We start from the raw sequence: 27,723 nt of genomic DNA, 5'->3' as shown, positions 1-27,723 counted from the left end.
ACATAGTGAGGACCGGAACACATTTTTTAACCAACAGAGTGAGGACATTTTTGCAAAGTGAGGACATTTCGGCTGGTCCTCACTGTTTTAAAGGCTTTTTTGAGATTTCAGACTTTGTTTTAGGGTTAAGGTTACAATTAGGTTTATGTTAGGGTTGTACATTTAGTTGTGATGGTGAAGGTTTGGGTAAGGGGCTAGGGAACAAGATTATTATAATTAACAAAAATGAATCTTAATAAAGAAAACTAGAATTGAAAAAATATTTTCGTTAACCGAAAAAAAAAAAAGAGAGTTTTTAAAAAAAAAAAGAGAGAATTAACAGAAACTGTATTGTATGGTTACAAAACTAACTAAAAGTAACTAAAATTATAGCGAAAAAAATGTCCTTTGTTTTCATCTTTCTCAACTTTTTCCATACATAATGAAGCTGGATAAGGCAAAGAAAATAAAGGCAAACTTTATTATGACCTCTTTTAATCTCCCACCCAACAAAAAACACATTACAAAAAACTAAAACTAATAAAAGGTCAAATAAAACTAAAGCATTTTTTAAAAAAAAATACTAAACTAAAACTAGCAAACTCACTCTAAAAAACGTATTAAAACTAACTGAATATGAAAACAAAAATTCTGAACGAAATTAAAACTAAAACTAATGAAAAATCCAAAACTATTATAACCTTGCAAGGGAATTCACTATCACAACGAGGGGCCTCACAAAGATAGAAGTACAAGAATGGGTGTGTTCGTGTGTGTGTGTGTTTGTGTGTGTGTGTTTGTGTTTGTGTGTGTGTGTGTTTGTGTGTATGTTGGTGCCATTGTGCCATGATTCTGAATGAAGTCACTGAATGAGCTGTATTTTAATGAGCTCATTAAATGCATTGCATGTTCCCTTCACCACACCAGAGTCACATTATCTATATACTGGAGAGCTTTCTGCAAGCTACAAGATACGTCTCCAAAACCAACCAGCAGACAGTGACAAACCGAAACCTCTCTCCGAACCATTTGCCAGCATTTCACACCTGTCATATAAGAACATCTCCCCTTGCTGTAACTCTTTCCTACCCAGGAGAGAAAAGAATAAAGATGCTAAAAAGAACTTGAGGCTCTACAGGTTGGTGGTGTTAGATGGAGAGGCTGCAGGCAGGCAGGTTGGGGCGGGGCTGGATGCTGGGAGCCTCTGGGTGGGAGCTCCAGTGATTTTTTTTTACCTCCTCCATTGATCAGTACGGCGGGAAGGCGGATCCTCTGACGTCGCCGTCAAGCTGCTCGGCTGCGTCAGAGTCCAGCTGAGCGAAAGGAAGAAGGAAACGAGGAATAAGAAGGAAAGCGGTTCCGAAAGGCCGGGGAGAGCGGACGGACCGTGTCAGTGAGACAGACCTGGGTCGTGCACACACCTTGCGGTCGGACAGACAAACAGCCATGGAGGGCTCCACGGACGAAGACTACAAAGAGAAATTATTATGGAACGTGAAACGAGAGGTAGGCGCTGCTGCTGTTTGACGGCCCGTCGAGCTGCACATTTACATTTCTACTGTATTATATTGGCTCATTATTCACTTCAAAACCATGACAGGAGGCTTGGAAGGGTTGCATTAATATTTAGCTCGTTTCCGCGGGCGTATTAGTGTCTAACGTTACGCGTAAGGGCTGAATTAATTTCAATTTCAAGTTTATGAAACTGGTGCCGAATAAAATAAAAGGACCTAGCTTAACTGCACCTGCTGTCAGTTTTTGCAACATTTCTCTCTCTGAAATGTTTATTGTATGGCTAGCAATACCCAATTTATTCAGGTAAATATAAGTATTAAATTATTCCTGCATTATTGGTTGCACTTAAACGTTATATATGGTCCTCTAATGATTACTATATAGTCATGGAAAAAAATATTAGACCACCCTTGTTTTCTTCAATTTCTTGTTCATTTTAATGCCTGGTACAACTAAAGGTACATTTGTTTAGACAAATATAATGATAACGACAACCACAGCTCATAAGAGTTTAATGTTCCATGGTTTTCTTGATAATATTTTTTGGTTATTTTCAAAGGGTGGTCTAATATTTTATTCCATGACTGTACATTGAGTGTAAGGTATTTAATATGCTGTGTTATTGCTATAATGCATTTTTAATACCCCCGTAATGCAATACTAATGTTTGATTTCATTCTTTATCACCTCCTTTACATGGTTGCTTGATATCCAAATTATGATAAATCGACAATTTTTTCCCATTAATAAGCCAACCCTGTGGGCACAAATCTTTGTTTCCAGCCTGTGTAAAGTGTTCCAGCAGGGCATCTTTAAGCACAGGTTGTATGCTGTCTGCACTAACATCCACAGCTCAAACAGTGCTACAGGCTTTTTGTTCCTGGTGATGAATGTCTCACATCTCTCCAGCGAGGGATAAATCATTACTCCTTTAACCTCTCTACCCACTCCCATTGTATGCTGCATGCTGCCTTCACTGAAAGCTACAACTGGAAAGATTTTCCTGCACTGAAATGTTAGTGTAAATCAAAGACTGAATGTGACAAGGTGTGGCTCACTGCCTGTACCTCAGTCTCAGTGAGTGTGAGCATGTAGTTTCTATCATTATGACGGCAAGGAAAGGTCAAGCTAAAAATATCAACACTGGATATTATAATGAGTGTTCTCTATGCTGTGTGAGCAGCATATTTTACCCATCAAATTTACCCAAATTATACCTCATTAGTTGCGTCACTTTAACCACAGGTGGCAAGTATCAATATATATATTTGGTGGCAAATATCAGAGGCATTCACTGTAGCTCGTGGTTTCATGAACTGATACCACTGCAGCTGATATTAAAATGTCATGTCATGGTAGAAAAGATGGACAAAAATTCATACAAACACTTTAAAACTGTACAGAAAGGTCACAAATATCCATGTTGGCCACTGCTAAAGTACACCAGTGATACACTTGTCAAGCCGGTTTCTTCTGTTCCTTTAAGGCAGGGGTAGGCAACCTGCCGCTCCGGAGCCATATGTGGCTCTTCAGGCCATTTGCAGTGGCTCCCACCAAGATCATAATATTAAATGCTCATTATGACTTATTAGCAATGTTGGTAGGCTAATTCAGACTTACTAGGCTGTTTAACCTTTATTGCAAGGCTCAAAATAAGATTTGCTGCTCAATTCTGACATTTTTTCTCTTTATTTGGCCGTCAATGGCTCTTTTGTTAGTAAAATTGCCGACCCCCTGCTTTAAGAGTTCAAATATGAGCCTCTGGAATCACACTTTTGAACGTAATTTCCGTTTTTTACGTAACTTACGGTAGTTACATGACCCTTGTCACTACTTCACTTCCAGCATTTACGTACATTTATTTACTGTTTATACTCTTTTATAAGGTCTTACCAGGAAGTTTGTTGCCCTAAACCTAGGTCAGTGGGTTTATAACATAAATTCACAGAAACTGCAGCTTTTTTTACAACCACGAGCCATATGTGTGTGCTATTTAGAACGCTCCACTGTACCACGAGCTGCTATACGTACATACATGTCGTAATTTGTGGTTCTGACACACAACCTCTTCTGTCGTTTAGGTTGGAGAATTTGTTGCAAATATATCCGAATGTGCATGGTGTAATGTAAAATCCAGTATATTTATAGCTTTAGCCAACACCATTTGGCTGTGTATGATGTATGTTAAAGTAATTTTGCTGTATTTTTGTGAATGCATCTGTAGTTTAATCTCTTTATGTTGCTGGACGATTAGCAGAGTGAATTTTTTTTTAAAGCTGATAAATGCCGCTCATTGGCAAGCAACCTATAAGACTGTTTATCAGACAGAGTTGGAATCATCCTCCACTTAACCCATTAAGACCTAAAGCGCCTGGAAAAAAATGCCTGGAAAACCTATGGGCGATTTTCAAATGACCCCCTAAAACCTGAAGTTTTTCTGGAAATTCAACACCTACTAAATAATAGATTTTTCAGCCTCTGTAGCAGATAGAAATGAAATTCAAAAAGTATTTGAGAGCTTATACCCGTGGCTTTCATGAGAAGTTGAGTTTATTTGTCCAAACCTTCAATAAAGTTTTTTAAAAAATCAACAAACTCAGCAAATGTTACATTTGACTGAAAAAAAAATCCTATGCATAATACTAATACATGCCCATTAGCAAGATGCAAACATGATATGACCACTGGAAGAACAAGGCATAGTTCTCATTAGCCTACTGTAATAAAAAAAAAAAAAATCATAATAATAATAATAATGAATAATAATAATACATTTGATATATTGCACTTTTCAGGGTACTCAACGACGCATAACGTAATATAAGACATAAACAGTCATGATTTCTTATATCATCATCACAATCAATTAGCCTATTATTATTATTAATATTAATATATTATTAATAATATTATTATTATCTCCAGATGGCCACAAATCTGTCTGTTCTTCGGTGAAAATATGTCGTCTAAAAACATATTCCTCATCCATAAATGCCGGTCGATTGGTTCCGAGGGTTCAAAGTCCGGATCAGCAATAAAATGATCGGCGCTGTTTTCAGATCTCTTCCGTCACTTACTGCTGAGCTCCTCCGATATAGTCGTCTTCCGCCATGATTTCAAAGTTCTGGAAGTCCAATGTTGCATTGTGACACTCCCGCATGTATTCTGATCATGATTCTGATGCATTTCATTGGCCAAGAGACCGAAAATAGGTGGAAAAAAATACAAATACTACAAAATGACATATCCGCTGTCCCGGCCTTAATGGTAGAGTGACGCAACAGCGCTAAATGGTTACGCTTAATGGTAGAAATGCGGTAATGCTTTCCCGGCGTCAATGGGTTAAGACGAGTCAGTGACAAGTCCAAGTCAAGACTGAGTTCAAATGAGGGTTCAGTCTGGGTCAAAGCCAAAATACAGCAGAACACTGATCAGTGCCTGTTCAGAGTTCATGAGTCTGTTGTTTTACAGTTTGTTCTTCTTTTAAGCATTTTGCGATATGGTGAGTATTGTGATACAACATATTGTGATTTAACTGTTTAATTGCATTTTGTGTCCACAAAATTAAATTCAATCAATAATTGTTTTGTCCAATAAGAAAAATCTCAGTCTATTCATCTCACTTCAGTTTTTGTATTTCTCCGCAATGAGAGTCAAACCCACAGACTGACCAACAAAGTATTCAGTCAAACTGAACTGAACTGATATCAAACATGTATGGACGACAACAACTGCAGCATTTTATCAAACTTTCAAAAACCTTAAGCTTCAATGCTCAAATTTTTTTTTAATAAAACATAAAAAAAGCCGAACTTTGCAACGTTCTTTACACAGCTTCCAGACACAATATCCTGAGGCACATGGTGCCTGTAGATTCGTTAGATCTTCTTGTTTCATATGATTCAAGTAAAGCCTAAAAGTGAGCCCGCCATGAAGAAATTACTGACGGCCCGCCGGCTGTCGGAACGCTACACATCGATACTTGGAGGCCATGAATTGATATATTACCAAGCAAAATATCTCTATACTATGCTGTATCGATTTTTCCAGAACTTCTACTGCTCTCATCCCCATCTCTTTCTAAACTCTGTATACCATCTTGTGCCCGGAAAAAGTGGCGTTGCAATAACATTATATTTTTAGCTCCATAAAATGTGCCAGAATTCACAAATATGTAGGATATCACTACTCACATTCCTGTAATCACTAGTTAACAGGGAAACAGATGACCTGTAACACCAGAAATGCAAAAGACTACAAGAATCAAAGTATCTTTTCATTTAATATAACTGTGTAATATGGAAATATGCCTGTCAAGTAGCCTTCCAGAAAACAATATGATTATGGAAAGATAAGACAAACTTCAGCAGTATGACAAACCAAGGCAAAAATTTGTCAACCCTCCCAAGGTAAATTACAGAGATGCCAATTCACTCTGGACTCATTATCACATGACATCTGTGTCTGGCAGAATATGTTAGGTAATTTGCAGTAAAATTTTCACTTGACGTGGCAGATTCGCAGGGGATTAAGATCACAGGCAACCACTGCAATTATTAGAAATTACTAGAGGTCCCCAGGTAATACTCTATAACTCTCCAACTCTATATTAACTTACAAAAAACTGCAGAATACTGCACTGTGAGGATTCAGTTTGAATATCTAGGCTAAATACTTCTCTGTCCTCCAGCCGTGCCACATTCACCCACGGGTTTGGGACTTAAATAATTGAATCATCACAACGTCTGTAAGGCTGAAAATAGCTTTTGTTGTCAGGATGTCTGCAGGCGGCAGGGATCTGTGTCTCCTAAACTCAGACCATCAGGGAAATAAGGAGGAACATTGCATTCTTGGGTCACTGGGCCATTTGAAGCTGCTGTGTTGACGCTCCGAGCTGAATCTTCAAACACATCTCTGGTCATTTTGACTTTGTGCTCCGGTAGCATAAATTCTTAATGTTTCCTGGTTGTTAACATTTAAAGAACTTTGCGTCGGTGGGATGTTTAGTAAGTTCTCCACAGCTTTGTATTTCACAAGTAGCATGGGATTTTTTCATTGTGTTGGTTGTCATGTGTGATTAGGAGTGGCCGATATGGACCAAAAGTCATGTACCGTATATATATATATATATATATATATACATATACATACCGATAATTTTATCACAAAGTGAGATCAAATGTTCAGTCAAAGTCAAATATGACATGTCCCAAGTAGTTTTATTGAAACCAACATAAAAAGTGAAAAGTGAACATAAATACTGTATAAGAACAGGAGTACCTTTTAAAACAAATCAAAGCTTCATAAAGTGCACATTTAAATAAAAAAAAATATCTTTCAAGAAAATAGCCTATGCAATAAAATAAGCCAATGTTTTTCCAAAATAGATATATTTATATGAGAAAAGAATAACGAACATTAAAAAAGAACTAAATATGACAAACCCTAGTAAGGGCAGTATTTATATATAATAAAAGAAAAATGAATTTTATATATATATATATATATATATATATATGTGTGTGTGTGTGTGATCTAATTCCATATCACATTAAAAAATATATATCAATATATCTTTTATATCGTTATATCTCCCAGCCCTATGTGTGATACAATTTTTACATTTGTGTCTTATATTTTCTCTACTGTTACTGTTTCAAAGCTTTAGACACATGATAGCATCAGAGTTTGATGTTATCTTTCTTAGCAGCTATGGCCAGTGTTTATCCAAGCAGATGCTGTGATTCCCTTGAAATTTTTCTATCTAAAACGGCCTTGTTTAGGCTCAGATTGTGGCTTTCAGAGATACTGAAATATTAATATATTCTCTTCATCAGATACCTCGAGAACCAATGCAGCTAATTGGGCTGAGATGGGTTTGCTCAAACATAGAGGAATTGATGTAGCTTTAGGACAATAAGTGATCTGTTTTTTTGCAATTGTGTTGTCCAAAAATGTACCATTTTGCTGTTAGTAACAACTTATTGCATTCTCTGTGTATCCAGTCTAAAAATCAATGGTGTGACTGACCATAGTTCATCCATGCTGCTAGTTAAATCCTTCTGAGATTTTAAAGCACAGTAAAGTGAGCGGAGAGAGGCCGGTGCAACTACCTCCAGGTTTAAAGCTCCCTGTCTCTTTAAGCGCCACTCGGCTATCTCAGTATTGCTTGGCAACTGAAAGCTTTAGCAGCTCCCTAAGAAGTTAAATTGCATCAGTTGGCAATTAATATCACAGCAGTGAGGCGGCCCTGTCAGGTGGTCTCATGTACGGAAACAAAAAGTGCCTTTCTCTACCTGCTACCATCAGATCTTCTTGTTTTTTTGTGTACAGATGGTCTCTATTTTTAGACAATGGTAAAGGCAGAAGATTAAAGGTTTATATTAATATTATATGACCAGGTAAAAGATAATATTTATATAAGTGTGTCTTCAGACGCTGTAATAGATGTTTTATTGAAAAATTTGCGACAGATAACTCTGTCCCTTTCCAATTCCCTGAGAAACCTTACTTTATCTTACCTTATTTATTTCCCCAAAGTGCCAGAAGCACTGACAAATCCAAATTTAAAAAGTAAAATTAGTGAACACATTGTCTATCCAGTAGAATAATTGCTTATCGCAGTTTTACAGATATGAAAGTAATCCCGGGCCTTTGTCAGTTTTAGAATCATGTGTTCAGTCTTTTACCATTTCTCTGCAAACTCTATTGAACAATGTGCATCCTTTTGCCTCAGTAACAGACCTAAATACAGTACAATTGAGTTATCAGTCATACACAAGAGGATGCTTGCTTCGCAATACCCGATTCAAGCCCAGATTTTTCACTCACCAACATTTTTTGGAGCCCCTTGACAAAAAGCCCCAGATCAGAAGCAAATTGGTGTTCTAGTGCTACTATTCAATGAACCGAGCCAAGAGGCTCACTGATGCATCGCAGATAGCGGACTGAATCTACATCTGCTGGGGAGCTGCAGCCAATGAGGGAGCAAGACACATGTTGAGGGGAGCATCTTATAAAAGTAGGAACTTTATTAGCAACATGGGCTTTAAATTGTAGAAACGTATGCAAATGATAACATCAACAAGCTTGACTACAAGGAACTTCTGATTGATCGGCTGATGTTTGTAGACCAGTAAGACTCATTAGGGATTCCTCCTGATTGAAGATCTTTCCATCATGTAATGTGAAAACCATGACTTTAAAACTGCTGATAACAAGACAGTGTGTTGTGTAGTATGAACAGTAAAAAGTGTCTTGTTTAAACTCTGAAAAATAGGTTTTTTGAAATGCATATCAGATTATCTTTCACACTTGGGTCCAATGTCATAATCTGACCTTGGTCTCTACAAAGGCTTGGCTTGCTTGGTTGTAAACTGGAGAGAAAAGTTCAAACGTTACATCCTTTTCCGCCTTGGTAAATATTAGAGGTGTGATTCAGCAGAGGCCCCACGATACGATTTTATCACGATGCTTGAGTCACGATACAATATTAATGTGATTTTAAACATTTTGCGATATGGTGAGTATTACGATACAATATATATATTGCGATTTAACTATTCAACTGCATTTTGTGTCCACAATCAATAATTGTTTTGTCAGATAAGAGAAAATTCTCAGTCTATTCATCTCACTTCAGTCTTTTTATTTCTCCACAATGAGAGTCAAACCCACAGACTGACCAACAAAGTATTCAGTCAAACTGAACTGATATCAAACATGTATGGACAACAACTGCAGCATTTTATGAGACTTTCAAAAACTTTAAGCTTCACTACTCTGTATAGCTTGGATGCGGCTGTGTCTGTGAAAAAATATCGCCACAGAGTCACATAGCTGGGTTCCAGTGTCTTTAGAATGTTGCTAAAACCATCATAACTTTCCAGTTTTATTTTGACACCTTCCCGACATTATATCCTGACGCACATGGTGCCTATAGATTCCTTAGATCTTATATAGGATAGTATCTCCAGCATATAAAAGTGAGCCTGCTACGGCCTCCAGAAAAAAACAAAAATGGCAAAAATGCAAAAAAAATTTGTAATGAAAAAATGAAATGAGTTTTCATGAAAAAATTTTTTTCATGAAAACTCATATGGGTAATATGATTTTTCATCAAAAATATGTAGCCTTGTTTGTGGAGTTTTAATTAGCATTGAGAGATAACTACGCCTAAGGCAACCATTTTACAGCAGGTGTGAAAAATGGAAAGTAGACTTGAAGCTCAATAATCCTGTTGTGGTCCAGTCAACATCAATAGTCTGACCAAGGTGTTGCTGCCGTGGGCTACCATTTTTCCTAATATTATTTTCTTTGTTTACTATAGTGAGCTGCTTTGGTTGCCGTATTGGAACTCCCAGCTAAACAGCATTAAGTTGCCTCTTCCCTGAAGAAATATCCTGTCATTATGCAGCAGAGTGTTGGATAAGATCTCCCTCAGACTGACACCCCCTCCAGGACAGAATAATTTCTTCTTGCCACGATCTTATTTTATGACTTCTGCACCAAGAGCCAGCTCTGTAGACTGCATTGATATTTTGAGGTTAAATGTTAATTTTCACTTCATTTTCTTGACGGGAAAAGCAGAGAAATTGATTCAACACAGGATATGGCACTCTTAAGAAGAGGGAATGATTGCAGGGTTGGAGCATCTGTAAATGTTAGGAGTTCCATTTTGTGTGTGGAAAGTGCAGCAGGTCAACAAGTGCAAAACAAGTTGGGATGGATTGATTCCACGGACTCGTCCTTCAGAGTCTGCTATCACTGCAGCAGCACCACAGCCCTCCTCCTCATCCACCAACCCTACTAGGGCATGAATAATTACCTCATTAATGACTGTGTCTCTGCTGTGGCCTAACAATAGCTTGTTAGGATGGAACCATATCTCAGCTCCTCAGACTAAAAGGAAGGGTAGGCACCACAGAACACAATATCCTTAGAAAAAAGCACAGAAAAATGACATTTTAGCAATAAATATTTTCACCTCAATTGTGATAATAATGAATAACCAGACAGGTGGATTTGTATGTTTGAGCTACTATCAGATAGTGCTGAAATGATTAGTCAATAGACATATTTTATCAAAAATTCCAAATATAGTGATGGTGATTGATGGATAGTACAGTACAGGCTGTCATTGGTTGAGACTCTGTGCATTGTTTCAACTGTTCTGCACCCTGTCTTTGTCATGCATGGGCCTTTTACATTGGAGACATGTTCACAAGGTAGAGTGGGGAAAACAGTGATACAAATTAATGATTGCAAAATTCCATTTAGCTTAGAGTCCATTTAACCATCGTTAATTATTAGTAATTCCTGTATTATGGGAAGTACAAATGTCTTAAAATGTACATTTTTCTCATTGGCACATGGAGTCTGGTGAGGTTAGACTGTATAAAAACAATGGATTTACTCATCCATTGGTTTGTGGTTCAGTCTGGTTCCAGACTGTGGCGGCCCTCCATAGTAGTCTAGTAATCTAGTAGTCTTTGGTAGCCACGAGCTAACATTAGCTAACATTAAAGTTGTTTTAATCACAATCAAAAGCTAAACGGTTACTAACTAACGGTCTGAATTGCTTCCTGTCGCTAAACGCATGAAGCTTTCAAAATAGAGCACAGAACCTGAATTTACAAGAAGACTGTCAATTCAAGATGCCTTAGATAAAACATAAAATAACCTGTATTCTCCATTACAATAATTCATTAAAATATGCAATGATAAGATCAGTGCATATGATGAAATAGTGGTATTTGAATGTGTGAGAGGCCACCAAATTTGGGCTTTTATGTGAAAAAAAATTCTCTGGACCCCCCTGGCCAGCTGTTTCTCCCAAACTGTCTGGCTGCTCCTTGTCCTAGTGGGAAGCCCTGTTGACAGCAATTGAAAATGTCACAGTAGGATGACAATAAAGATACCATGGTATCTCCCATGAAACATTTTATGTGAGGTGTTCACTCACATTTAGCTCTCAAGGTGCACAAGATTGATTCATGTACAAAATACTGTGTACTGGCCTAGAAGAACAGCAAACTGTCTTATTATCATCAGTAAACGGTCCTCCTTTGTGGTCACAGGGAACACACTTGATGCTGTGTTGTTTGCCCCAGTCATGACCATGAGATGAAGGGAAAAGCAAACTGGTCCTTATGTAACGGACAGTTGGCTAATGAGCCCTTCCCTCTGTTCCTCCATTAGCTTCAGGATTCTTGTGTTTCAAGAAGTGTTTCAAAGTTAGTCAGCTTCACTCAGCCGTTTGACAAACACCAACTATGGTATTTTAGTGTTCTCTCTGGAACTAGATACTTGGTTTGCTGCAGCTGTCAAATACAGTCCTCTTTTAGTGAAAGTCAATGCAAGCGTTTGTGTTGTTTTCCACTGCCTTAATTATCAGTCCTCTGGATCCTTGGATAATCTAACAAGCCAAAGTGTCCGCAGACAAAGAGGTAAAAAAAAAAAATCTGCTGTAGTTCCTTAGGCAACTGCATTGAGTTGCTATGATTAGGGCTAAGAATTGTTTTGTGGTATAAGAGAAAATCCTCAGTCTATTCATCCACTTCAGTCTTTTTATTTCTCCACAATGAGAGTCAAACCCACAGACTGACCAACAAAGTATTCAGTCAAACTGAACTGAACTGATATCAAACATGTATGGACGACAACAACTGCAGAATGAAACATAAAAAAAGCCAAACTTTGCAGCATTATCTCGGCAACTTTAGGCTTCATTTCCTGCTACGACATCCTGACGCACATGGTGCCTATAGATTCCTTAGATCTTTTAGTTTCATATGATACTTGTCTCCAGTATATACTTAAAAGTGAGCTCCACTACAGCCTCTGGAAAATGATCTAATATTGCCATGCAAAATGTTGCGACACTATGCTGTATTGATTTACCCCCACCACCACCTCTACATTTAACCATTTACTTAATTAAAAAAATAAAAAAAGCCAAATGTAGTGACAGGCAGCACTTATTAAACTGGTTCATTACCAAACACAATCAATTCGCTCACCCAGGTGAAGGTATCGACCTTCTGACTGACCACCGTGTATCACTTTCCTCTGATTCACTAAGTGGAGCTATAGCTAGAGGTAAATATATGGATCTATTTGCACATCTCTGTGGAGGATATGGCTCTGCATGAGAGCATTAAGAGATGGGATGAAAAGCTGCAGTTCTCCAGAGAGTTCACTCTGACCTGAGAGAGATCGTTCTGCAGATATTCAGTATGGGATGGGGATCTATTTATGTATACACATCTTCTATTAATTAAACCTTTAGTATTTGGGGTTAGGTCTTTCACTATGTGTATCTTCAAATACTAGAGCAAATAAGAGTGAAGCATTTAACATTGGTTCATCAGTGGTAGTTTGACATCCAGGCTATATAGTTTAAATTACAGTTTGTATATGGTATAACCTCAGAATAGTAATACTTATGTACTTCTTAACCCTCTGGGATCACTTTAAGGCCATTAAGGACAAAATGTCCACTTCCAAAAAAAAAAGCTATAAAAATGTTAAAGATATATATTTTTTTTTTTACTTTTGTCTGCATCGACCGCTTGAACAACTTCCGCCCTTCTCAAAACTACCAAGATTCAAAGGTTTTGAGGGTTTTAACCGTTCCAATGCCAGTTTGAGTACACAATGTTTTTAAATGAAAAACACACAAAAAATTAGTTATTTTTCATGTAATAAATACTTTTTGGCTGGGCATTTTTTTTTATCACAGTCTTGGATGTCAAAGATTAAGGACAATATTGATTTTGATGCAATTTTAGTTTTTGTGTTGTGACAGAATTAACATTTACTACCATTTCAAGCCAGTAAAGCCAAACATTTTATAAAAAATGTACAGATTACTATTTTTTTCTACTTTTTTTTCTGCATAAACCTCTTTAAACAACTCCCACCCTGCTCAAATCTACCAAATGTTTGAACATTTTTGGCAATTTAACCAATGCATTTTTAGTTTTTGTGTAGTGTCAGATTTAAAATGTACAGTACTACCCTTCATACAGCGCTTTAAATGATAGGTGCTGTAACATTCAAAGGCCTTGGCATTTCCTTGTTTGTCCTGAACAATGCTTTTTTTTCAATCATGCAAAAGCAGTTGTTGGTGTGCATGGGTGTCTGGTATGTTAAGACGGGAATGCTAAACAAGTCTGATCAGTTCTGTGGGCTAATGGCATTTGGCCAGCTGGACAATAATTACAGTAAGTTGATATCATTTCTATTTTCAAGCATATTTCTAAAGTAGGATATTGATCAGTTTTAAATTTCATAATGTATTTTCCTGGGTCTGTATGTGAAAACTGTCCTAGATACATCTCCTAAAGAGAAATAATAAAAATATACAGCTGAAATGATTCACTGAGGACTATTATTCTGCTCATAATTACAGACTGACCCCAGGAGACCATTGTAATGCCTTTATAATTATTTCTCTGTACCTGATTTATTTTATGGTGAGCTTGCTTTTTTTTCATAGTATTTGTCTCTAGTGTGGGGTAAGTGATGTGAAAATCAGTTTGCAGTTGGCAGAGTGCAGTATTGGTGTTGCCAGCTGTGTAACATCATATGAATAATCGGACTCAAAAAATGGGAGGCAGGCCACTTCAATTCAATTATCTTCATAATTGCCCACTCTGTTTGTGTAAATGTTCTCCTCTGAAGCTGATCAGAGGTCAGGGTCAGATATACAGAGCAAGGAGTCAAGGTTGCTCAAGGACATTTCAGCAGCGTTTAAATACAGTTATGTCGTCAAAGCTGCTACACATATATTTACACCTGTCATAAATAAATAAGCGTTTTCATGATCTAAAACTCTGCCTGCATTCTGATCTGATCTCAATATGCAAATTAGTTCGTCAGGATTTGTAGACTTTCCCACAAAATAGCGTCCCAGGTCAGTTGGAAGCATGATGTCTTAACATCCAATTGTTGCATATTTAAACACAGTCGCTCAACCAGCAATTACAAGAACACAATGGTCCTCATGCATGAATCATGCATATGCACTAGAGGTGTGAATCCCCAGAGGCCCAACAATACGATTTTATCCCGATACTTGAGTCACGATACGATATAATTGCAGTTTGAGGCATTTTGTGATATGCATATTGTGAGTATCGCAATACAATATATTGCTGTTAACTGTTTAACTGCATTTTGTCAATGAGAGTCAAACCCACAGACTGACCAACAAAGTATCTATCTATAAAAGCGTGTGTGTGCGTGTGTGTGTGTCTAGGGCATATCTCACTGACCGTTCAGTCAGACTGACCTAACATTTTGTATGTGGCTTGCGCATGGCACGAAGGTGTGCATCCTCAATTTTGAAGATTTTTTAAATACATTTTTCAAAATATCATTATTTACGTAGGACGTGTTGCGGCATTGCACTGTTTCAGATCGGACGCCTTTTAGGGGAGCTCCACCCCATTGTGTGATAGGCCTACACCTGGTCAGTAACACAATTCGCTCTGGATTTCCACCCTGACTCATCTCATCTGTAAGTCTATTTAGCCTACCTATTTTTCAGAGTTTTAAAGTGCGCTACAAGGTTTGATTTTCGAATAATATTAAAATAGTTTCCAAGCGAATATCAGTGTTCAATGTGTATGTGCTGAATGGTGTGCATCCTTTTATAAAAAGTAAGTGTTTTATGGAGTAGCAGACGTTGTAGTGGTCTGCATGTAATGTGCAAATTCTGTTATTCATGATTAGCATGCTATGCGGAGATTTAGCTTTATTCACTTCTTATATTGTATTACTATGTAATTTAGGGATGACATTCATGTTGCTTAGAGTAATGCCATAATCATTTGATATGAGATACTTGCATACAATATAGTATATCAGCTAATTGGGTTCATGTTAATGTACTTTTAGTGCAGCATACTGCAACTGCAACAACTGCAGCTTTTTCTCAAACTTATCTCAAAGAGGAGTCACACATCTGGGTTCCAGTGTCTTTAGCATGTAGCCAAAACCATCGTAACTTTACAGCGTTATTTTTTCAACTTCCTGACAAGATATCCTGACGCTCAAGGTGCCTATAGATTCCTTGCATCTTCTTACGTTACCAGTGTATTCCTACAAGTGACGGCCCTCGGAACTATGAAAATACTGACGGCCCTGCCCTGTTTTTTTTTTTTTTTTTAATGAAACTTTAAATGGTAAATGGACCTGCACTTATATAGCGCTTTTCTAGTCACTTTTGCGACCACTCAAAGCGCTTTACACTACAGACTGCGCTCATTCACCCTTTCACACACACATTTATACTGGTGGCAGAGGCTACCCTAAACGGTGCCACCTGCCACCATTGGGAATTCATTCACACACCGATGAACACAGCATCGGGAGCAATTTGGGGTTCAGTATCTTGCTCAAGGATACTTCGACATGTAGGCTGCGATGGTCAGGGAATCGAACCACCAACCCTTCGGTTGGGGGCCAACCAACTCTCCCAACTGAGCCACAACCGCCAAAAAAAGCATAACTTTGAAGCGTTATTTCCACAACTTTCTGGCATGATATCCTGAAGTACATATATAGATTCCTTAGATCTTCTATCTTCTCTCATGATACCTGTATCTCCAGTGTATTCCTAAATGTGAGCCCGCTACTGCCTCTGTAAAAAAAAAATTAAAAAATGGCGAAAATACTGACTCCCAATAAACGCTAAATATCGATACTTGGCGGCCATGAATCGATAAAATATTGCCACGCAAAATTTTGCGATACTATGCTGTATTGATTTTTTCGCCCCACCACTAATATGCACAGATCTGATCTAAAACTGTGTCACGAACAGCAGCTTTTGTGGCATCAAAACTTGTGTACTTCCCACTTGTTCTTATCAATAGAGAAGCAGATTTTGGGCTGTGTAAGATGAAGAATGTTGATGAAAAACAATTTACTTTAATTAAAACACTGAAGAAAATGAATGATTTATTCATTTAATCATTTTAAAAGTTATCACAAAATGATTAAGTGCAAGCCTAAATGAAAATGAAAATTACTACTGGACCTGGGCGGTATATCTGTATTAGAAGTTATACTGATATATTATAGAAAGAGATTTGTAGTTGAGACAATACCGTCATACTGATATATATAATATCTTTTGATGTTTTTTAAACTTATGACAACTATTTGTTTGCTCCTCTATGCATACTTGTAAGAACTAGTTCCTAAGAGAAAAAAACAAGGGTTCTGTAATTTGGAAGTATTTCGGATTTCGGGTTGTGAATATAGAGCATCTGAATCTGATGAAATTAGTTCAAAAGGTGGAAAGTTTTGAATTTCATAAAGTCTTTGAATAAAACAAGTTGATGATGGTTTCTTGTGGCGTTACTTTAAAACTAAACACTCTGCATGTGTTGTTTAAAATACCAATGTATATTGAATATCGCCATACGGCCCAAAAATACTGGGATATGAGTTTTGGTCCATACCGCCCAGCCCTAAGCCTGCTAGCCTCATGTGTTTACTGGTAGAGGTGGGGGAAAAAAATCGATACAGCATATTATCGCGATGTTTTGCGTGGCAATATTATATTGATTAATGGCTGCAAGTATCGATATGTAGCATTCCATAGCCTGAAATTTTTGCCGTTATGGTGGCAATATCGATACTTGGCTGCCATGAATTGATTTTATCGCCTTGCAAAACATTGGGATACTATGCCGTATCAATATTTTTCCCCACCTCTACTAAGCTTTGAGGACATTGTAGTCATAAAAAGCAGTGGAGGAACACTGAAGTCAGTAGTCCTTTAGACAAAATGGTTGTCTGTCTTTGCTTCTGCTGGCTGTACAAAATAGGTAATTTGGCCCATCCCTCACAAAACACTTTGATTATCAGACTTGATGAAGGCTGATGAGGAAGCTCCATCCTTCAGCTCTATGAACTCTCACACCTCTGTGAAGCAAGAAAAAAGTTTAAACCAAGTGATACTGTAGTTAGAGTTTTACTATCGCACAACTGAGCAATTAAATTCTTCCTGTTTATCAATTAAACCCAAACAAGGCAGAGAGTCAGACAGGTCCCGGATTAATTACCGACGACAATTAATTCTACGGAGAGCGGCAACTTAGACAAGCGAACACCAGACTGACTCAGTGTTGTTGAACTCATTCAGGCTCTTCTCCCCAGAGACACAATAGATAGCAGCAGAAAGACTCATTTGAATGTTTCCGGGATGCTGTGGCATTAACTGGAAGTCAGTGGTGCAGATGTTTGGGTGACACTGTCAGAGCTGTTATTAGTAGCTGTCACAATGTTAAGAGGAGAATGGATAATTCTTCATTATTTATGTTTTTTTTAATCAGGTAGGTGCCACACTATGGCAAAGAGGTGTCCATACAGATAACCAAGTACAAGTAATTTGGTAGCATTGTCAGCTGTGGTTATTAGAAGTCATGACAAATTCTGTCTGGATTAAATACATGCTCATTTTGGGCTGATATATTCAGCCATTGTTTTTAATACAGGCAAAGAAAATTCCTTTATGTTAATCTGGTGCTCATGCAGGATGTTACAATTAGTATTCCCTTTATTATTGTAATAGAGGCTGAGATGACAATGACAATGTCTGAGTTGGAAATCAGCCGGAGATCAGTCCAGTATACAAATGAACTTGGCATAGGTTTGTGTCGGAGACTGCATAAAGAGTGGAGGACACGTCACAACCATAGACTGTATAAACAATGGATGTAGTCACTGTGACATCACCCATTGGTTTGTGGACCATTTGAGGCATTGAGTCCTGCATTACAGTTGCACATCTTGTTTTCGGACTGTGGAGTTAGTGCTAATTCATGTTAGCATTAACTGGGGTTTTAATTTTGGCTAGCAAAAAACAAAAAACAAATGCCAACAAAAGGCCATTATTTACACTATTAACATCAACATTGTCTTGAAGAAGATTTTTAATTAGCGATTGAGAGCATAGTTTTGTCCTAAAAATTTTTCGAAGGTAATAAATCAAGTGAGAAGTTTTCTCATTTTGTATTGAAATTAATGGATCCAAATGTTTCTGCAGCCACCGTCAGCGCCCCCTGCTGGAATTTTCGGTAGAATGCAGCTGAAAGCACTTCCTAGTTTGCCTCACTTCTCAGACTCAGAGGTTGCCACTTGGTCACAACCTCCCACTGTGAAGCCAAAACATCCCCGATATGGCTGCTGCCATCTTGTGCTAGTGATGTAACTTGCAGCCAGAGTCGGAATCTTGGCATTGAGTTCCCCCCACCCAGTCAGAGCACAATGTGATCTGTCAACCCCTGTTTTATAAATAACTAATTAAAACCAAATTAGTCTAGGTACCAGGTTGGAAAGAGGACGAAGTATGCTTTATCTCTGGTTCTGAAGTTTGGATCATTTTTTAAAACTGTTGATCATGAGTCTAACAATATTAGTGCAATGATAATTAATGAGTACTCCTTTAAAGATATAATGCAACAGTCATTAATAAATACTGAAGCCCAACCTTAACTAACATAACATAACATAACATAACATAACATAACATAACATAACATAACAGATTGTTAGATGGTATTTTGTATGTTCTTGTGGCTGATGTATGCCTGACACAGATTATAGATTTCCCTGTACAATAATGGCAGTTATAAGGAAGAAAATGATTCCAGGCACAATACACAAACTGTGGCTCTTTTGTTCTTCTGTGTGCAGGTGAAGCAGATTATGGAGGAAGCAGTGACTAAGAAATTTGTCCACGAAGACAGCAGCCACATCATTGCACTGTGCAGTAAGTACGCTCTTCTCTCTTTCTCTGGAGACACACACACACACACACACACACACACGCCTCCTTGTCTTCCGCTCTCTGCCTTGCGCGCGCACACACACACACACACACACACACACACGCATACACTTGTTGAACTCCTCAGCAGGTGACTGGGTGCTGCTTCTTCGTCAAGGACAGTGCTTGACGTCACCGTGCCTCTGACTATGCTGCTGCATCAATGGAAAGTTAATAATCACAGTGGAGCTAATGGAAACCAATTTCAGAGACAGGCTGTACAAAACCCAGGCTTTCTAAGCCCTAGACGTGTGTGTGTGTGTGTGTGTGTTGGCCAAAGATAGAGGGGTTGCCCCTCCTGACCGGATGCTTGAGCTCTTGCAGTGGTGCGTGAGTCACAGCTCCACACTGGTCAAACAGCTGCCTGGAGCCTCTCGGCTCGCTATTGATCGGCTCAATAACCAGTGACATGGTATCCATTTCATGCGGTCCGGACGTATAAAAGCATTAAACTCCAAGAACTTGCATATTGTTAGTTTTATTTCTTCAAAGAATGTGGATCATAGCTTAAGGTTACTTTTATTTTTTACGAGTTGGGCCAAGCCAGCATCCTTCCATCTACACTGTTAAAGCTGCTACAAGAATTTTTTTTGTGTGTTTGTTTACTTATAGACAGACTGATAAACTTCAATGAGCACCACCACCTCGTGTCGTAAAGATTTTGATCTGGCTAGCACACTCATTTGTTTTGAAAGCGATTGAAAAAACACAGCTGTTTGCTGGATACACAGTGATGAGGCCATGTGTCTATTTGTATTTATGTAAAATAACTAACTGTAAAATGATGATGGTGAAACTAAGTTAACTTTGTTTTATTAATCTGCATAAACTCAAAATTCATATGTTGATGTAAAAGCACATGTCCTGATACGGAATGCAAAATTCCGGAGATTTACAAAGTTGGAAACTTTCCATGGGAATTAATGGCAATTAACAGGGAATTAATAACATTGGAGGTTGGCCCTTAAAAGGGAACCTAAATATAGTTGGGAAAAATATATTTTAGCATATTCTTGACAACCAGATTTCATGCAAGTACATTTGAATATCTGCTTTTACTCAATCACATGCACACAGCACACTGAGGCCACTCCCCCCAATGAGATCACGCCCCCTGATTGGTCATGCCCCCATTGAGGCCACACCCCCTACATGCACTGTGCATTCCTCCGTCACATATTCAATTCATGATTGGTCAGTGGATGAGTTTTAAATATTTCAGGGAGGGATTTTTATTTTATGTTATGGGGCAGTATGATAGGATTGTTATCGGTTTATTATTATGTAAATTGTGTTTATTTTCTGAATTGTTCCCTTGTACCAAATTTCACCCCTTTACTTACTTACTTATCCCCATTACGCCGGCTGGCGCATAGGGCAGCAACAAAGGTTCTCCACTTGCATCTGTCTTTGGCGATCTTCTCTATGGTCCCCCAGCTCTGTTGGGGCTGCTGGAGCTCTTTCTCTATTGTCCTCCGCCATGTTGTTTTTGGCCTCCCTTTCTTTCTCTTGCCTTCTGGGGTCCAGTGCAGTGCTACTCTTGGGATGGTGTTGATGTCCATTCTGAGGACATGGCCAATCCAGGTCCATCTACGTTTACTGACGATATAATACATGTCTTGTTGTTCAGTGATGTTGACGAGGTTATTGTTGGAGATGGTCTTGGGCCAGAAAATATGCAGGATCTTGCGCAGGCATGATGTGTGGAAGGTGGATAGTTTATGGAAGTCATTTTCTGTAGTTTTCCAGCATTCTGCGCCATACAGTAATGTTGAAAGTACGCAGCTTTGATAGATTCTGAGTTTTGTTTTGTTGCTGTATTGGTTTGTCTTCCATATTTTCTTGAGTCTTATGCTTTGTTGATCCGGTTTTGAATGTCGTCACTTGCTCCTCCATCATGGTGAATGATGCTCCCGAGGTATGTGAAGTGGTCTGTATTCTCTAGCACCTGCTCTTCTATTGTTATGTGTGTTGTTGTGTTGGTGTTGATGGGCATGACTTTGGTTTTATTGAGTCCAACCTGCTTGCCATAGTGTTGAAGTCTATCTGTCTTTTCCTGTAAATGTGTGTGTTTATGTGATAGAAGGGCAAGATTGTCCGCGAAGTCAAGGTCTTCAATGGTGGAATGGAGGGTCCATCTTATCCCCCTTGCCTTGTCTTTGGTGGTTCTCCTCATGGCCCAGTCTATTGCAAGATTGAAGAGTAGTGTTGACATCACACATCCTTGGCGGACTCCAGATCCTACGATAAAGCTGGTGGTGCTTGTTCCCACTGTGCACGAAAAGCCGGTATAAAACTGTTGGATGATATTGACTATGAGGGAGGGGATTCCATAGCTTCTCATGGTCTTCCAGAGGCTATCTCGATGGATGCTGTCAAAAGCCTTCTGGAAGTCAATGAAGTTGATGTAAAGCTGTCGTTGCCATTCACTACATTGCTCAATGATGTTTCTGAGAGAGAAAATTTGGTCAACGCATCCCTTTCCTTTTCTAAAACCAGCTTGTTCACTGCGGAGTAATTTGTCAACTGCTGCTGTGATGCGCTGTAGAATTATTTTGCAGAATATTTTGCTGGGAACAGAAAGAAGTGTGATGCCCCTCCAGTTGTTGCAGTCGGTCAATGTGCCTGTTTTTGGAACCTTAATGATCACTCCTTTTGTCCAGTCCGATGGTATCTTCCCCCTCTCCCAGATGTTGGTGAATATTGGGAGCAAGGTATTGGCAGATAATTCGGGGTCAGCTTTAAAAAGTTCTGCATTTAGGTTGTCAGCACCTGGGGACTTCCCATTTTTGAGCGTTTTGATGGCTAGAATAATCTCCAGTTTTGTTGGTGGGTTGGTGCTAATGTCCAGATCCTCTACAACTTCTTGCGCTTCTAATGGGTGTGGAGGGGGATCTCTGTTGAGGATCTCTCTGAAGTGTTCTGTCCAGCGGTCTTCCTGTTCTTTTTCTGTGGTGAGTAGTTGCCCTTGTTTGTTTTTGATATGCGTGGTGTTTCTGGGTTTCCTCCCGCATATCATGTTTGTTATTGTGTAGACTGTTCCTTGTTGGTTATGTGATGCTGCTTCTTCGGCTGCGCTTGCCAATTCTTCCAGGTAGGCTCTCTCCTGATTAGCCTTTTGACCTGTTTATTGGTATTTTGGTACTGGACTTTAAGTTCTTCCTTGATCCTGGCTGATTTGGTGTTATTTATTCTGGATTTCAAATTCTTTCTCTCTTCAATAGTCTGCCATGATTCCCTACTGATCCATTCTTTATGCTGTTTCCCCTTGTGTCCGATAGTCTTCTTGCTGGTTTCCTTGTACATTTCGACAATATTTGTCCAATGCTGGTTAATGTCAGTCTCAACATTGTCCATTGTAGTACTGGAAAGAGCTTGGTATCTGTTCCGGAGTTGTATTGTGAAATTTCTTTTTTATGGATGGGTCTTTCAACATGCCGACGTCAAATCTCGGGGAACCTTTGGGTGTCGGTCCAGATCTTTTCAACTTTAATTTGATGTCTGCTGTTACAAGGTGATGGTAGCTGAAGACATCTGCTCCCCTCCTCACTTTGACATCTCTCAATGAACGTCTCCATTTTCCATTGATCATTAGGTGGTCAATCTGGTTCTGGTCTCTCCCATTCGGTGAAAGCCATGTCAGTTTGTGGATGTTCTTATGGGGAAACAGAGTGCCTCCAATGATCAAGTTGTTGGAAAGACAGAATGAAGCTAGTCTCTCACCATTGCTGTTCATTGTTCCGCAACCGTGTCTATCCATAGCTCTCTCATAGTTGGTGTTATCGCTGCCAACCTTTGCATTTAGTTCGCCGCTGACTACAAGAAGATCTTGGGCAGGTGTTCTTTGGCATCGTTGGTGGGAGAATAGCTTTGGATAATTGTAAGGTTGTTGTGTTGTCCCTTGAATCTGGCTGTTAATATTCTGCTGCTGATGGGTTTCCATTCTATGAGTGATTTCTCTATGCCCTTTTGGAGAATGATGGCAACCCCTTCTTGATGCCGGCCATCGTCTCGCCCAGAGTATAGAACTGTTTCTCCAGTGTTTGTCTTAATTGATCCTGAATCACTCCATCTCGCTTCACTTATCCCGAGGATGTTGAGGTTGTAGCGTCTCATTTCCTTGGTGATCTGCGCCAACTTCCCAGCTTCAAGCATGGTTCGCACATTCCAGAAGCCAAACCTAAGTTTGATTTTGGTGTTCAGGACCCACTTCTTCGCACCTCCAACTTCCCGAGGGATTTCATTGGAGGCGGTCATACGAGTTTGGTACTCCTGTGGGCCTTCACATCCAGATGTTATGGTTTCTTTTGTTGCTGTTTCCGTAGCATATAGTATTTTTTACTGAATGCGATTGCTAGCCCTATGTCAAACCAAAGGCCATTGCGGACCAGTTGGGGTGGGTGGAGTTGGTTTGTTAGTCCTCTCCCCTACACCTCTTGCACTCCAGGTAATGGATTACAGACTCACACCACATGAGACCAAGCAGGTTTAGGGTTGTGTACAAGCTGTCCCGGCACGTCAAGCCCAACCAACTCCTGTTACCATGTGAGTGGCAGTTGACTAGCAATCTACCACTACTGGCAACACGAGACAGCGCCTTTACACTCCTGAATTCCCTTTTTTGTAAGTAAAATTTGATTTGATTTAAGGTTTTGCTATGGTATAATATGATGCTGTATGGTTTGGAATTGTCCAGTACGGTATGGACAGAAGTATCAGAAGTACAGGTGCATCTCAATAACTTAGAATATCATAGAAAAGTTTATTAATGTCAGTAATTCAATTAAAAAAGTGGAAATAACACATTGTATAGATCCATTACAAACAGAATGAAACATTTCATGTCTTAATATAATTCCTTCTAATTATAATGATTATGGCTTACATTTAATGAAGACCTAAAAATGTAGTAAATGTACTAAAAATTCAGTGTCTCAAAAAAATGTATATTACAAAAGACCAATTTAAAAAAAAATATGTTTAATATGAAAATGGTGGCCTCTGAAGAGTATGTCCATCTATGTGCAGTGTGCACTCAATACCTGGTTGGGGCTATTTGACTTGAACTACTGGAAATTGACTTTTCCATTATATTCTAATTCATTGAGATGCACCTGTATTTAAATAATCTGTGTGACATATGTAGTCATCAGCACACAGTGTATTAACATCAACATATTACTGATGTGGATTGAGGTGTGTAGTTACAGGCATTATTTTATTATTATATCTTTTCCTTAAAGTTTCACTTCGCTAAAACATAATGTAATCATTTTAAACCCATGACCTCATATAGTTTGATCAGAGCCATTGACGTTTCCAGTCAGTTTCATTTCCCTGTGTCTGCAGAGGTTGGAGGGTCAATCAGATATGAGTAAGCTGATGTCTGCACATAAGGAGCATGTAGTGCAACACATATTGTACAGGTGAAGGCTGTTCTCATTCACTTTTCATAGTTATACCTATAAAAAGTAATGCTGTTTAAATTGTAGATAACCAATGTAACTGTGACCTGACAACCCATATAGGGGGCGCCACAGGAATGATAAACAAACAAACAGCGGACTTTCATCCAGGAGAGCTGGGTTCTCGTCCCGCGTGAAAACGAAAGTAAATGATTTTTAAGTTATGTGAAACAGATTTTTGAACGCAACTTTTTTTTTTATGTCACACCTTATAACTACTTCACTTCTGGCATTCACGTACATTTATGTACTGTTTAAACTTTAGAATTCCCCACTGTCGTGAGCCGTAAACCGCAAGCTGCGATACATACATAACCTCTTGTAATTTGTGGAACTGACACACGACCTCATCTGTCATTTAGGTTGGAGAACTTGTTGAATTTGAGAGCATAACGTTAGCTTTTTACTTCTGTCGGCTGCATTAACGCTTCAAACATAATAAAAGTTGCTCAATTGTAAATTTAATGTGTCAGCATCAGAAACGTGTGTTTCCCACAGGAGAATTCTCAATAGATGCCATGGTGATGCTACTTACGGGCTGGCCTGCAGAAATACGTCATTTTGTTTCCTCTTTATTGATGGTAGTTGCGACCCCTAGTGGTCACAGTAATTATGACTGGATTGAAGGAAAGCTGGAAATTAGGTGAAGCAGTGCAAAGAAAATTAATTAATTAATTAATTAATTAATTAATTAATTAACTTCCGTACAAAGTTACGTTATATCATACATCACCTTATTACTGCATCCAGCAGTTACATAGTTCTTTTAACCCACTCTTTTTTTCCACCATATGTTAACCAAGTAGTTTAACCTCAATTATTTAGTTTATTACCTAAACACAACCAACAGATCCATTTCACAATGTTAACCTAGTACCATTTCTGCACATTTCGCCTAAACATCTACCTAAAGTAAAATGAAAGCCATTCTTGAATAGTTTGGAGGAAATTCATCGTCTTGGTCTCATTTGAAAGTTAACACTATAAATTTTTGTCCCCAACAGTCAGAATTACTACGTTTCCATTAGGTACTTTTCCCTCTAGTGAACCGCTATGGGTGTGGCTTGGGAGAGAGGATCCGCCCTTCACCGGTTAGCGGCTCAGAATGTACCTGCCTCAGGTAGGTACTTTTTGAGCCGCTACTGACTAGTCGACGCTGATTGGATATGGTGGAGAAGGCGACTCCGCGCATGCATGATTCATTTGCAAACTGGTGCAGACTGGATGCTGAGGGGTTAACATCTCCTACAGAAGAGTAGGAACGAGTCTCCAAAAGTCTCAAATGACACCAGAAAAAGTTGCTAGATTTGTCCCTAGTCACTTTTTTGAAAGAGTCGGTAGAGGGGTCTGAATAGCTGCTAAATATAGCAACAAAGTCACTAAGTTGGCAACACTGCTTGCTGCGTCGGTATCTTGTCACATTGGAACTCCTTTGGTTAGCCGCTACAAAAGTACCTGTATGGGAACAGAGGCCGAGGGGAACTAACTAGTGGGCGGAGCCAAAACACTCAGCCACTTTACAAAAAGTACTCAAAAAGTACTCAGCGGAAACACGCCTACTGTGAGTGCTACAGGCCTTGAGTAATGCAAGTTGGAACACAGTGCAACTATTCCACCTGAATATTCTTTTTGTAAATAGGTGCCTAAAGGTGATTATAGCTGGGGATTCTTCATTGTTCAACACAATGGGACCAAAGGTGAAAGTCTTACATACTCCTAGTGGACATTTGATGATGATACTTCAAATAATAACTATTTTACACAAGTTTTTGTAAGATAATGCCCAAGGACGTTAGGAGACTCTAAAGGGACACTTGGTAACCATGTTGAAAAATGGCCATAACTTTTTAATGATGTGTTTAAAATGGCAATTGTTTAAAATGTTGAATAAATTGGGCAGCATATTTCATAACATATCATATAGACGTCATGGGGCACCCACAGCAACTGGAAACAGCTTTATGAGATCTTTTATTCCACCCTCTTTCATCTTCGACTCAACAAATTATTTTATGAGATATAAGTAGCTGCTGCTTTTTTTTCCTAAATGATGTCTCTTTAATAACTGTACCAACTGTTATATTTTCATAATTTTAGCATGGCATTTATTGTTTAATATTGTATATCTGAGCCAATAGCAGAGGGAGTTTTAAGTGTTTGTATTTCACAGGTATGATAGCTATTGGAACAAGTACATTTTCCTAAGATATGCTGATATTCAAAGATTATGTTATCAATTCTTACCTTCCTCGTGTACAGACAGGAACATGCAAATTGAATTGACCCCTGTGGGCCTCCATGATTAGATGCAATAAAAGAATGACTGCTGTGGAAGCAGAGTTTATTATCTATCATCATGAGTAGATCAAACGTCTCTCTCACATCTGTCCCCGTCCCCATCCAAGCAGTGAAGAACTGCCCTCCTAATGGCTGACCTGGGACCAGGCAGGGTGAAAATTAAACTGTTTGTCTTAGGTTTAATTATAACTATTCAATATGACATCCAGAGGGGAGCTCTCACACTGCTGCTGTGGAGCTGACACCGTTTGTCTTGTCTGTGTCTTGTTTTGTTTACACATATGAAGGTGAATATAACTTGACTGATCCTGGTGAAAGGCTGCAAAAGAAAGTTGGAAATAGTCAGGAAAAGGTGAAATGAACACACCGTAACACAGAGGTGACTCTTTCAAAAACAGTTACACACCAAAATCCATATTAGGGCTGTGAAACTGATCAATATTATATTAATATTATATTAATGTAATATTAGAGTAGATATTGTAATATATTGTTTGTTTTCTAACTGCATTATTTCCAGACTGTTCTAGCTGTTCTATTATTTGCCTTTACCTTCTTCATCATTCTATCCATCACCGATGATTTAAGTGATCAATAGTCTCATTAGGTAGCTATTTT

General features: G+C 38.7%; 1 protein-coding gene across 1 annotated transcript in view; it reads left to right on the top strand.

Annotated features, from left to right (window-relative positions):
- The first annotated feature begins 1,384 nt into the window (after positions 1-1,384).
- Positions 1,385-27,723, top strand: part of sgsm2 (small G protein signaling modulator 2) — a 106,848-nt gene continuing 80,509 nt past the window's right edge. The window contains 2 exon segments of the mRNA XM_059331244.1: positions 1,385-1,485; positions 19,210-19,285. Of these exon segments, the coding sequence (XP_059187227.1) occupies positions 1,426-1,485; positions 19,210-19,285 (136 nt within the window). The 5' untranslated portion in view covers positions 1,385-1,425.

This window comes from Centropristis striata, chromosome 4 (genome assembly GCF_030273125.1).
Source record: "Centropristis striata isolate RG_2023a ecotype Rhode Island chromosome 4, C.striata_1.0, whole genome shotgun sequence".
NCBI lineage: Eukaryota > Metazoa > Chordata > Actinopteri > Perciformes > Serranidae > Centropristis > Centropristis striata.
This window is presented reverse-complemented; position numbering and strand designations above follow the sequence as displayed.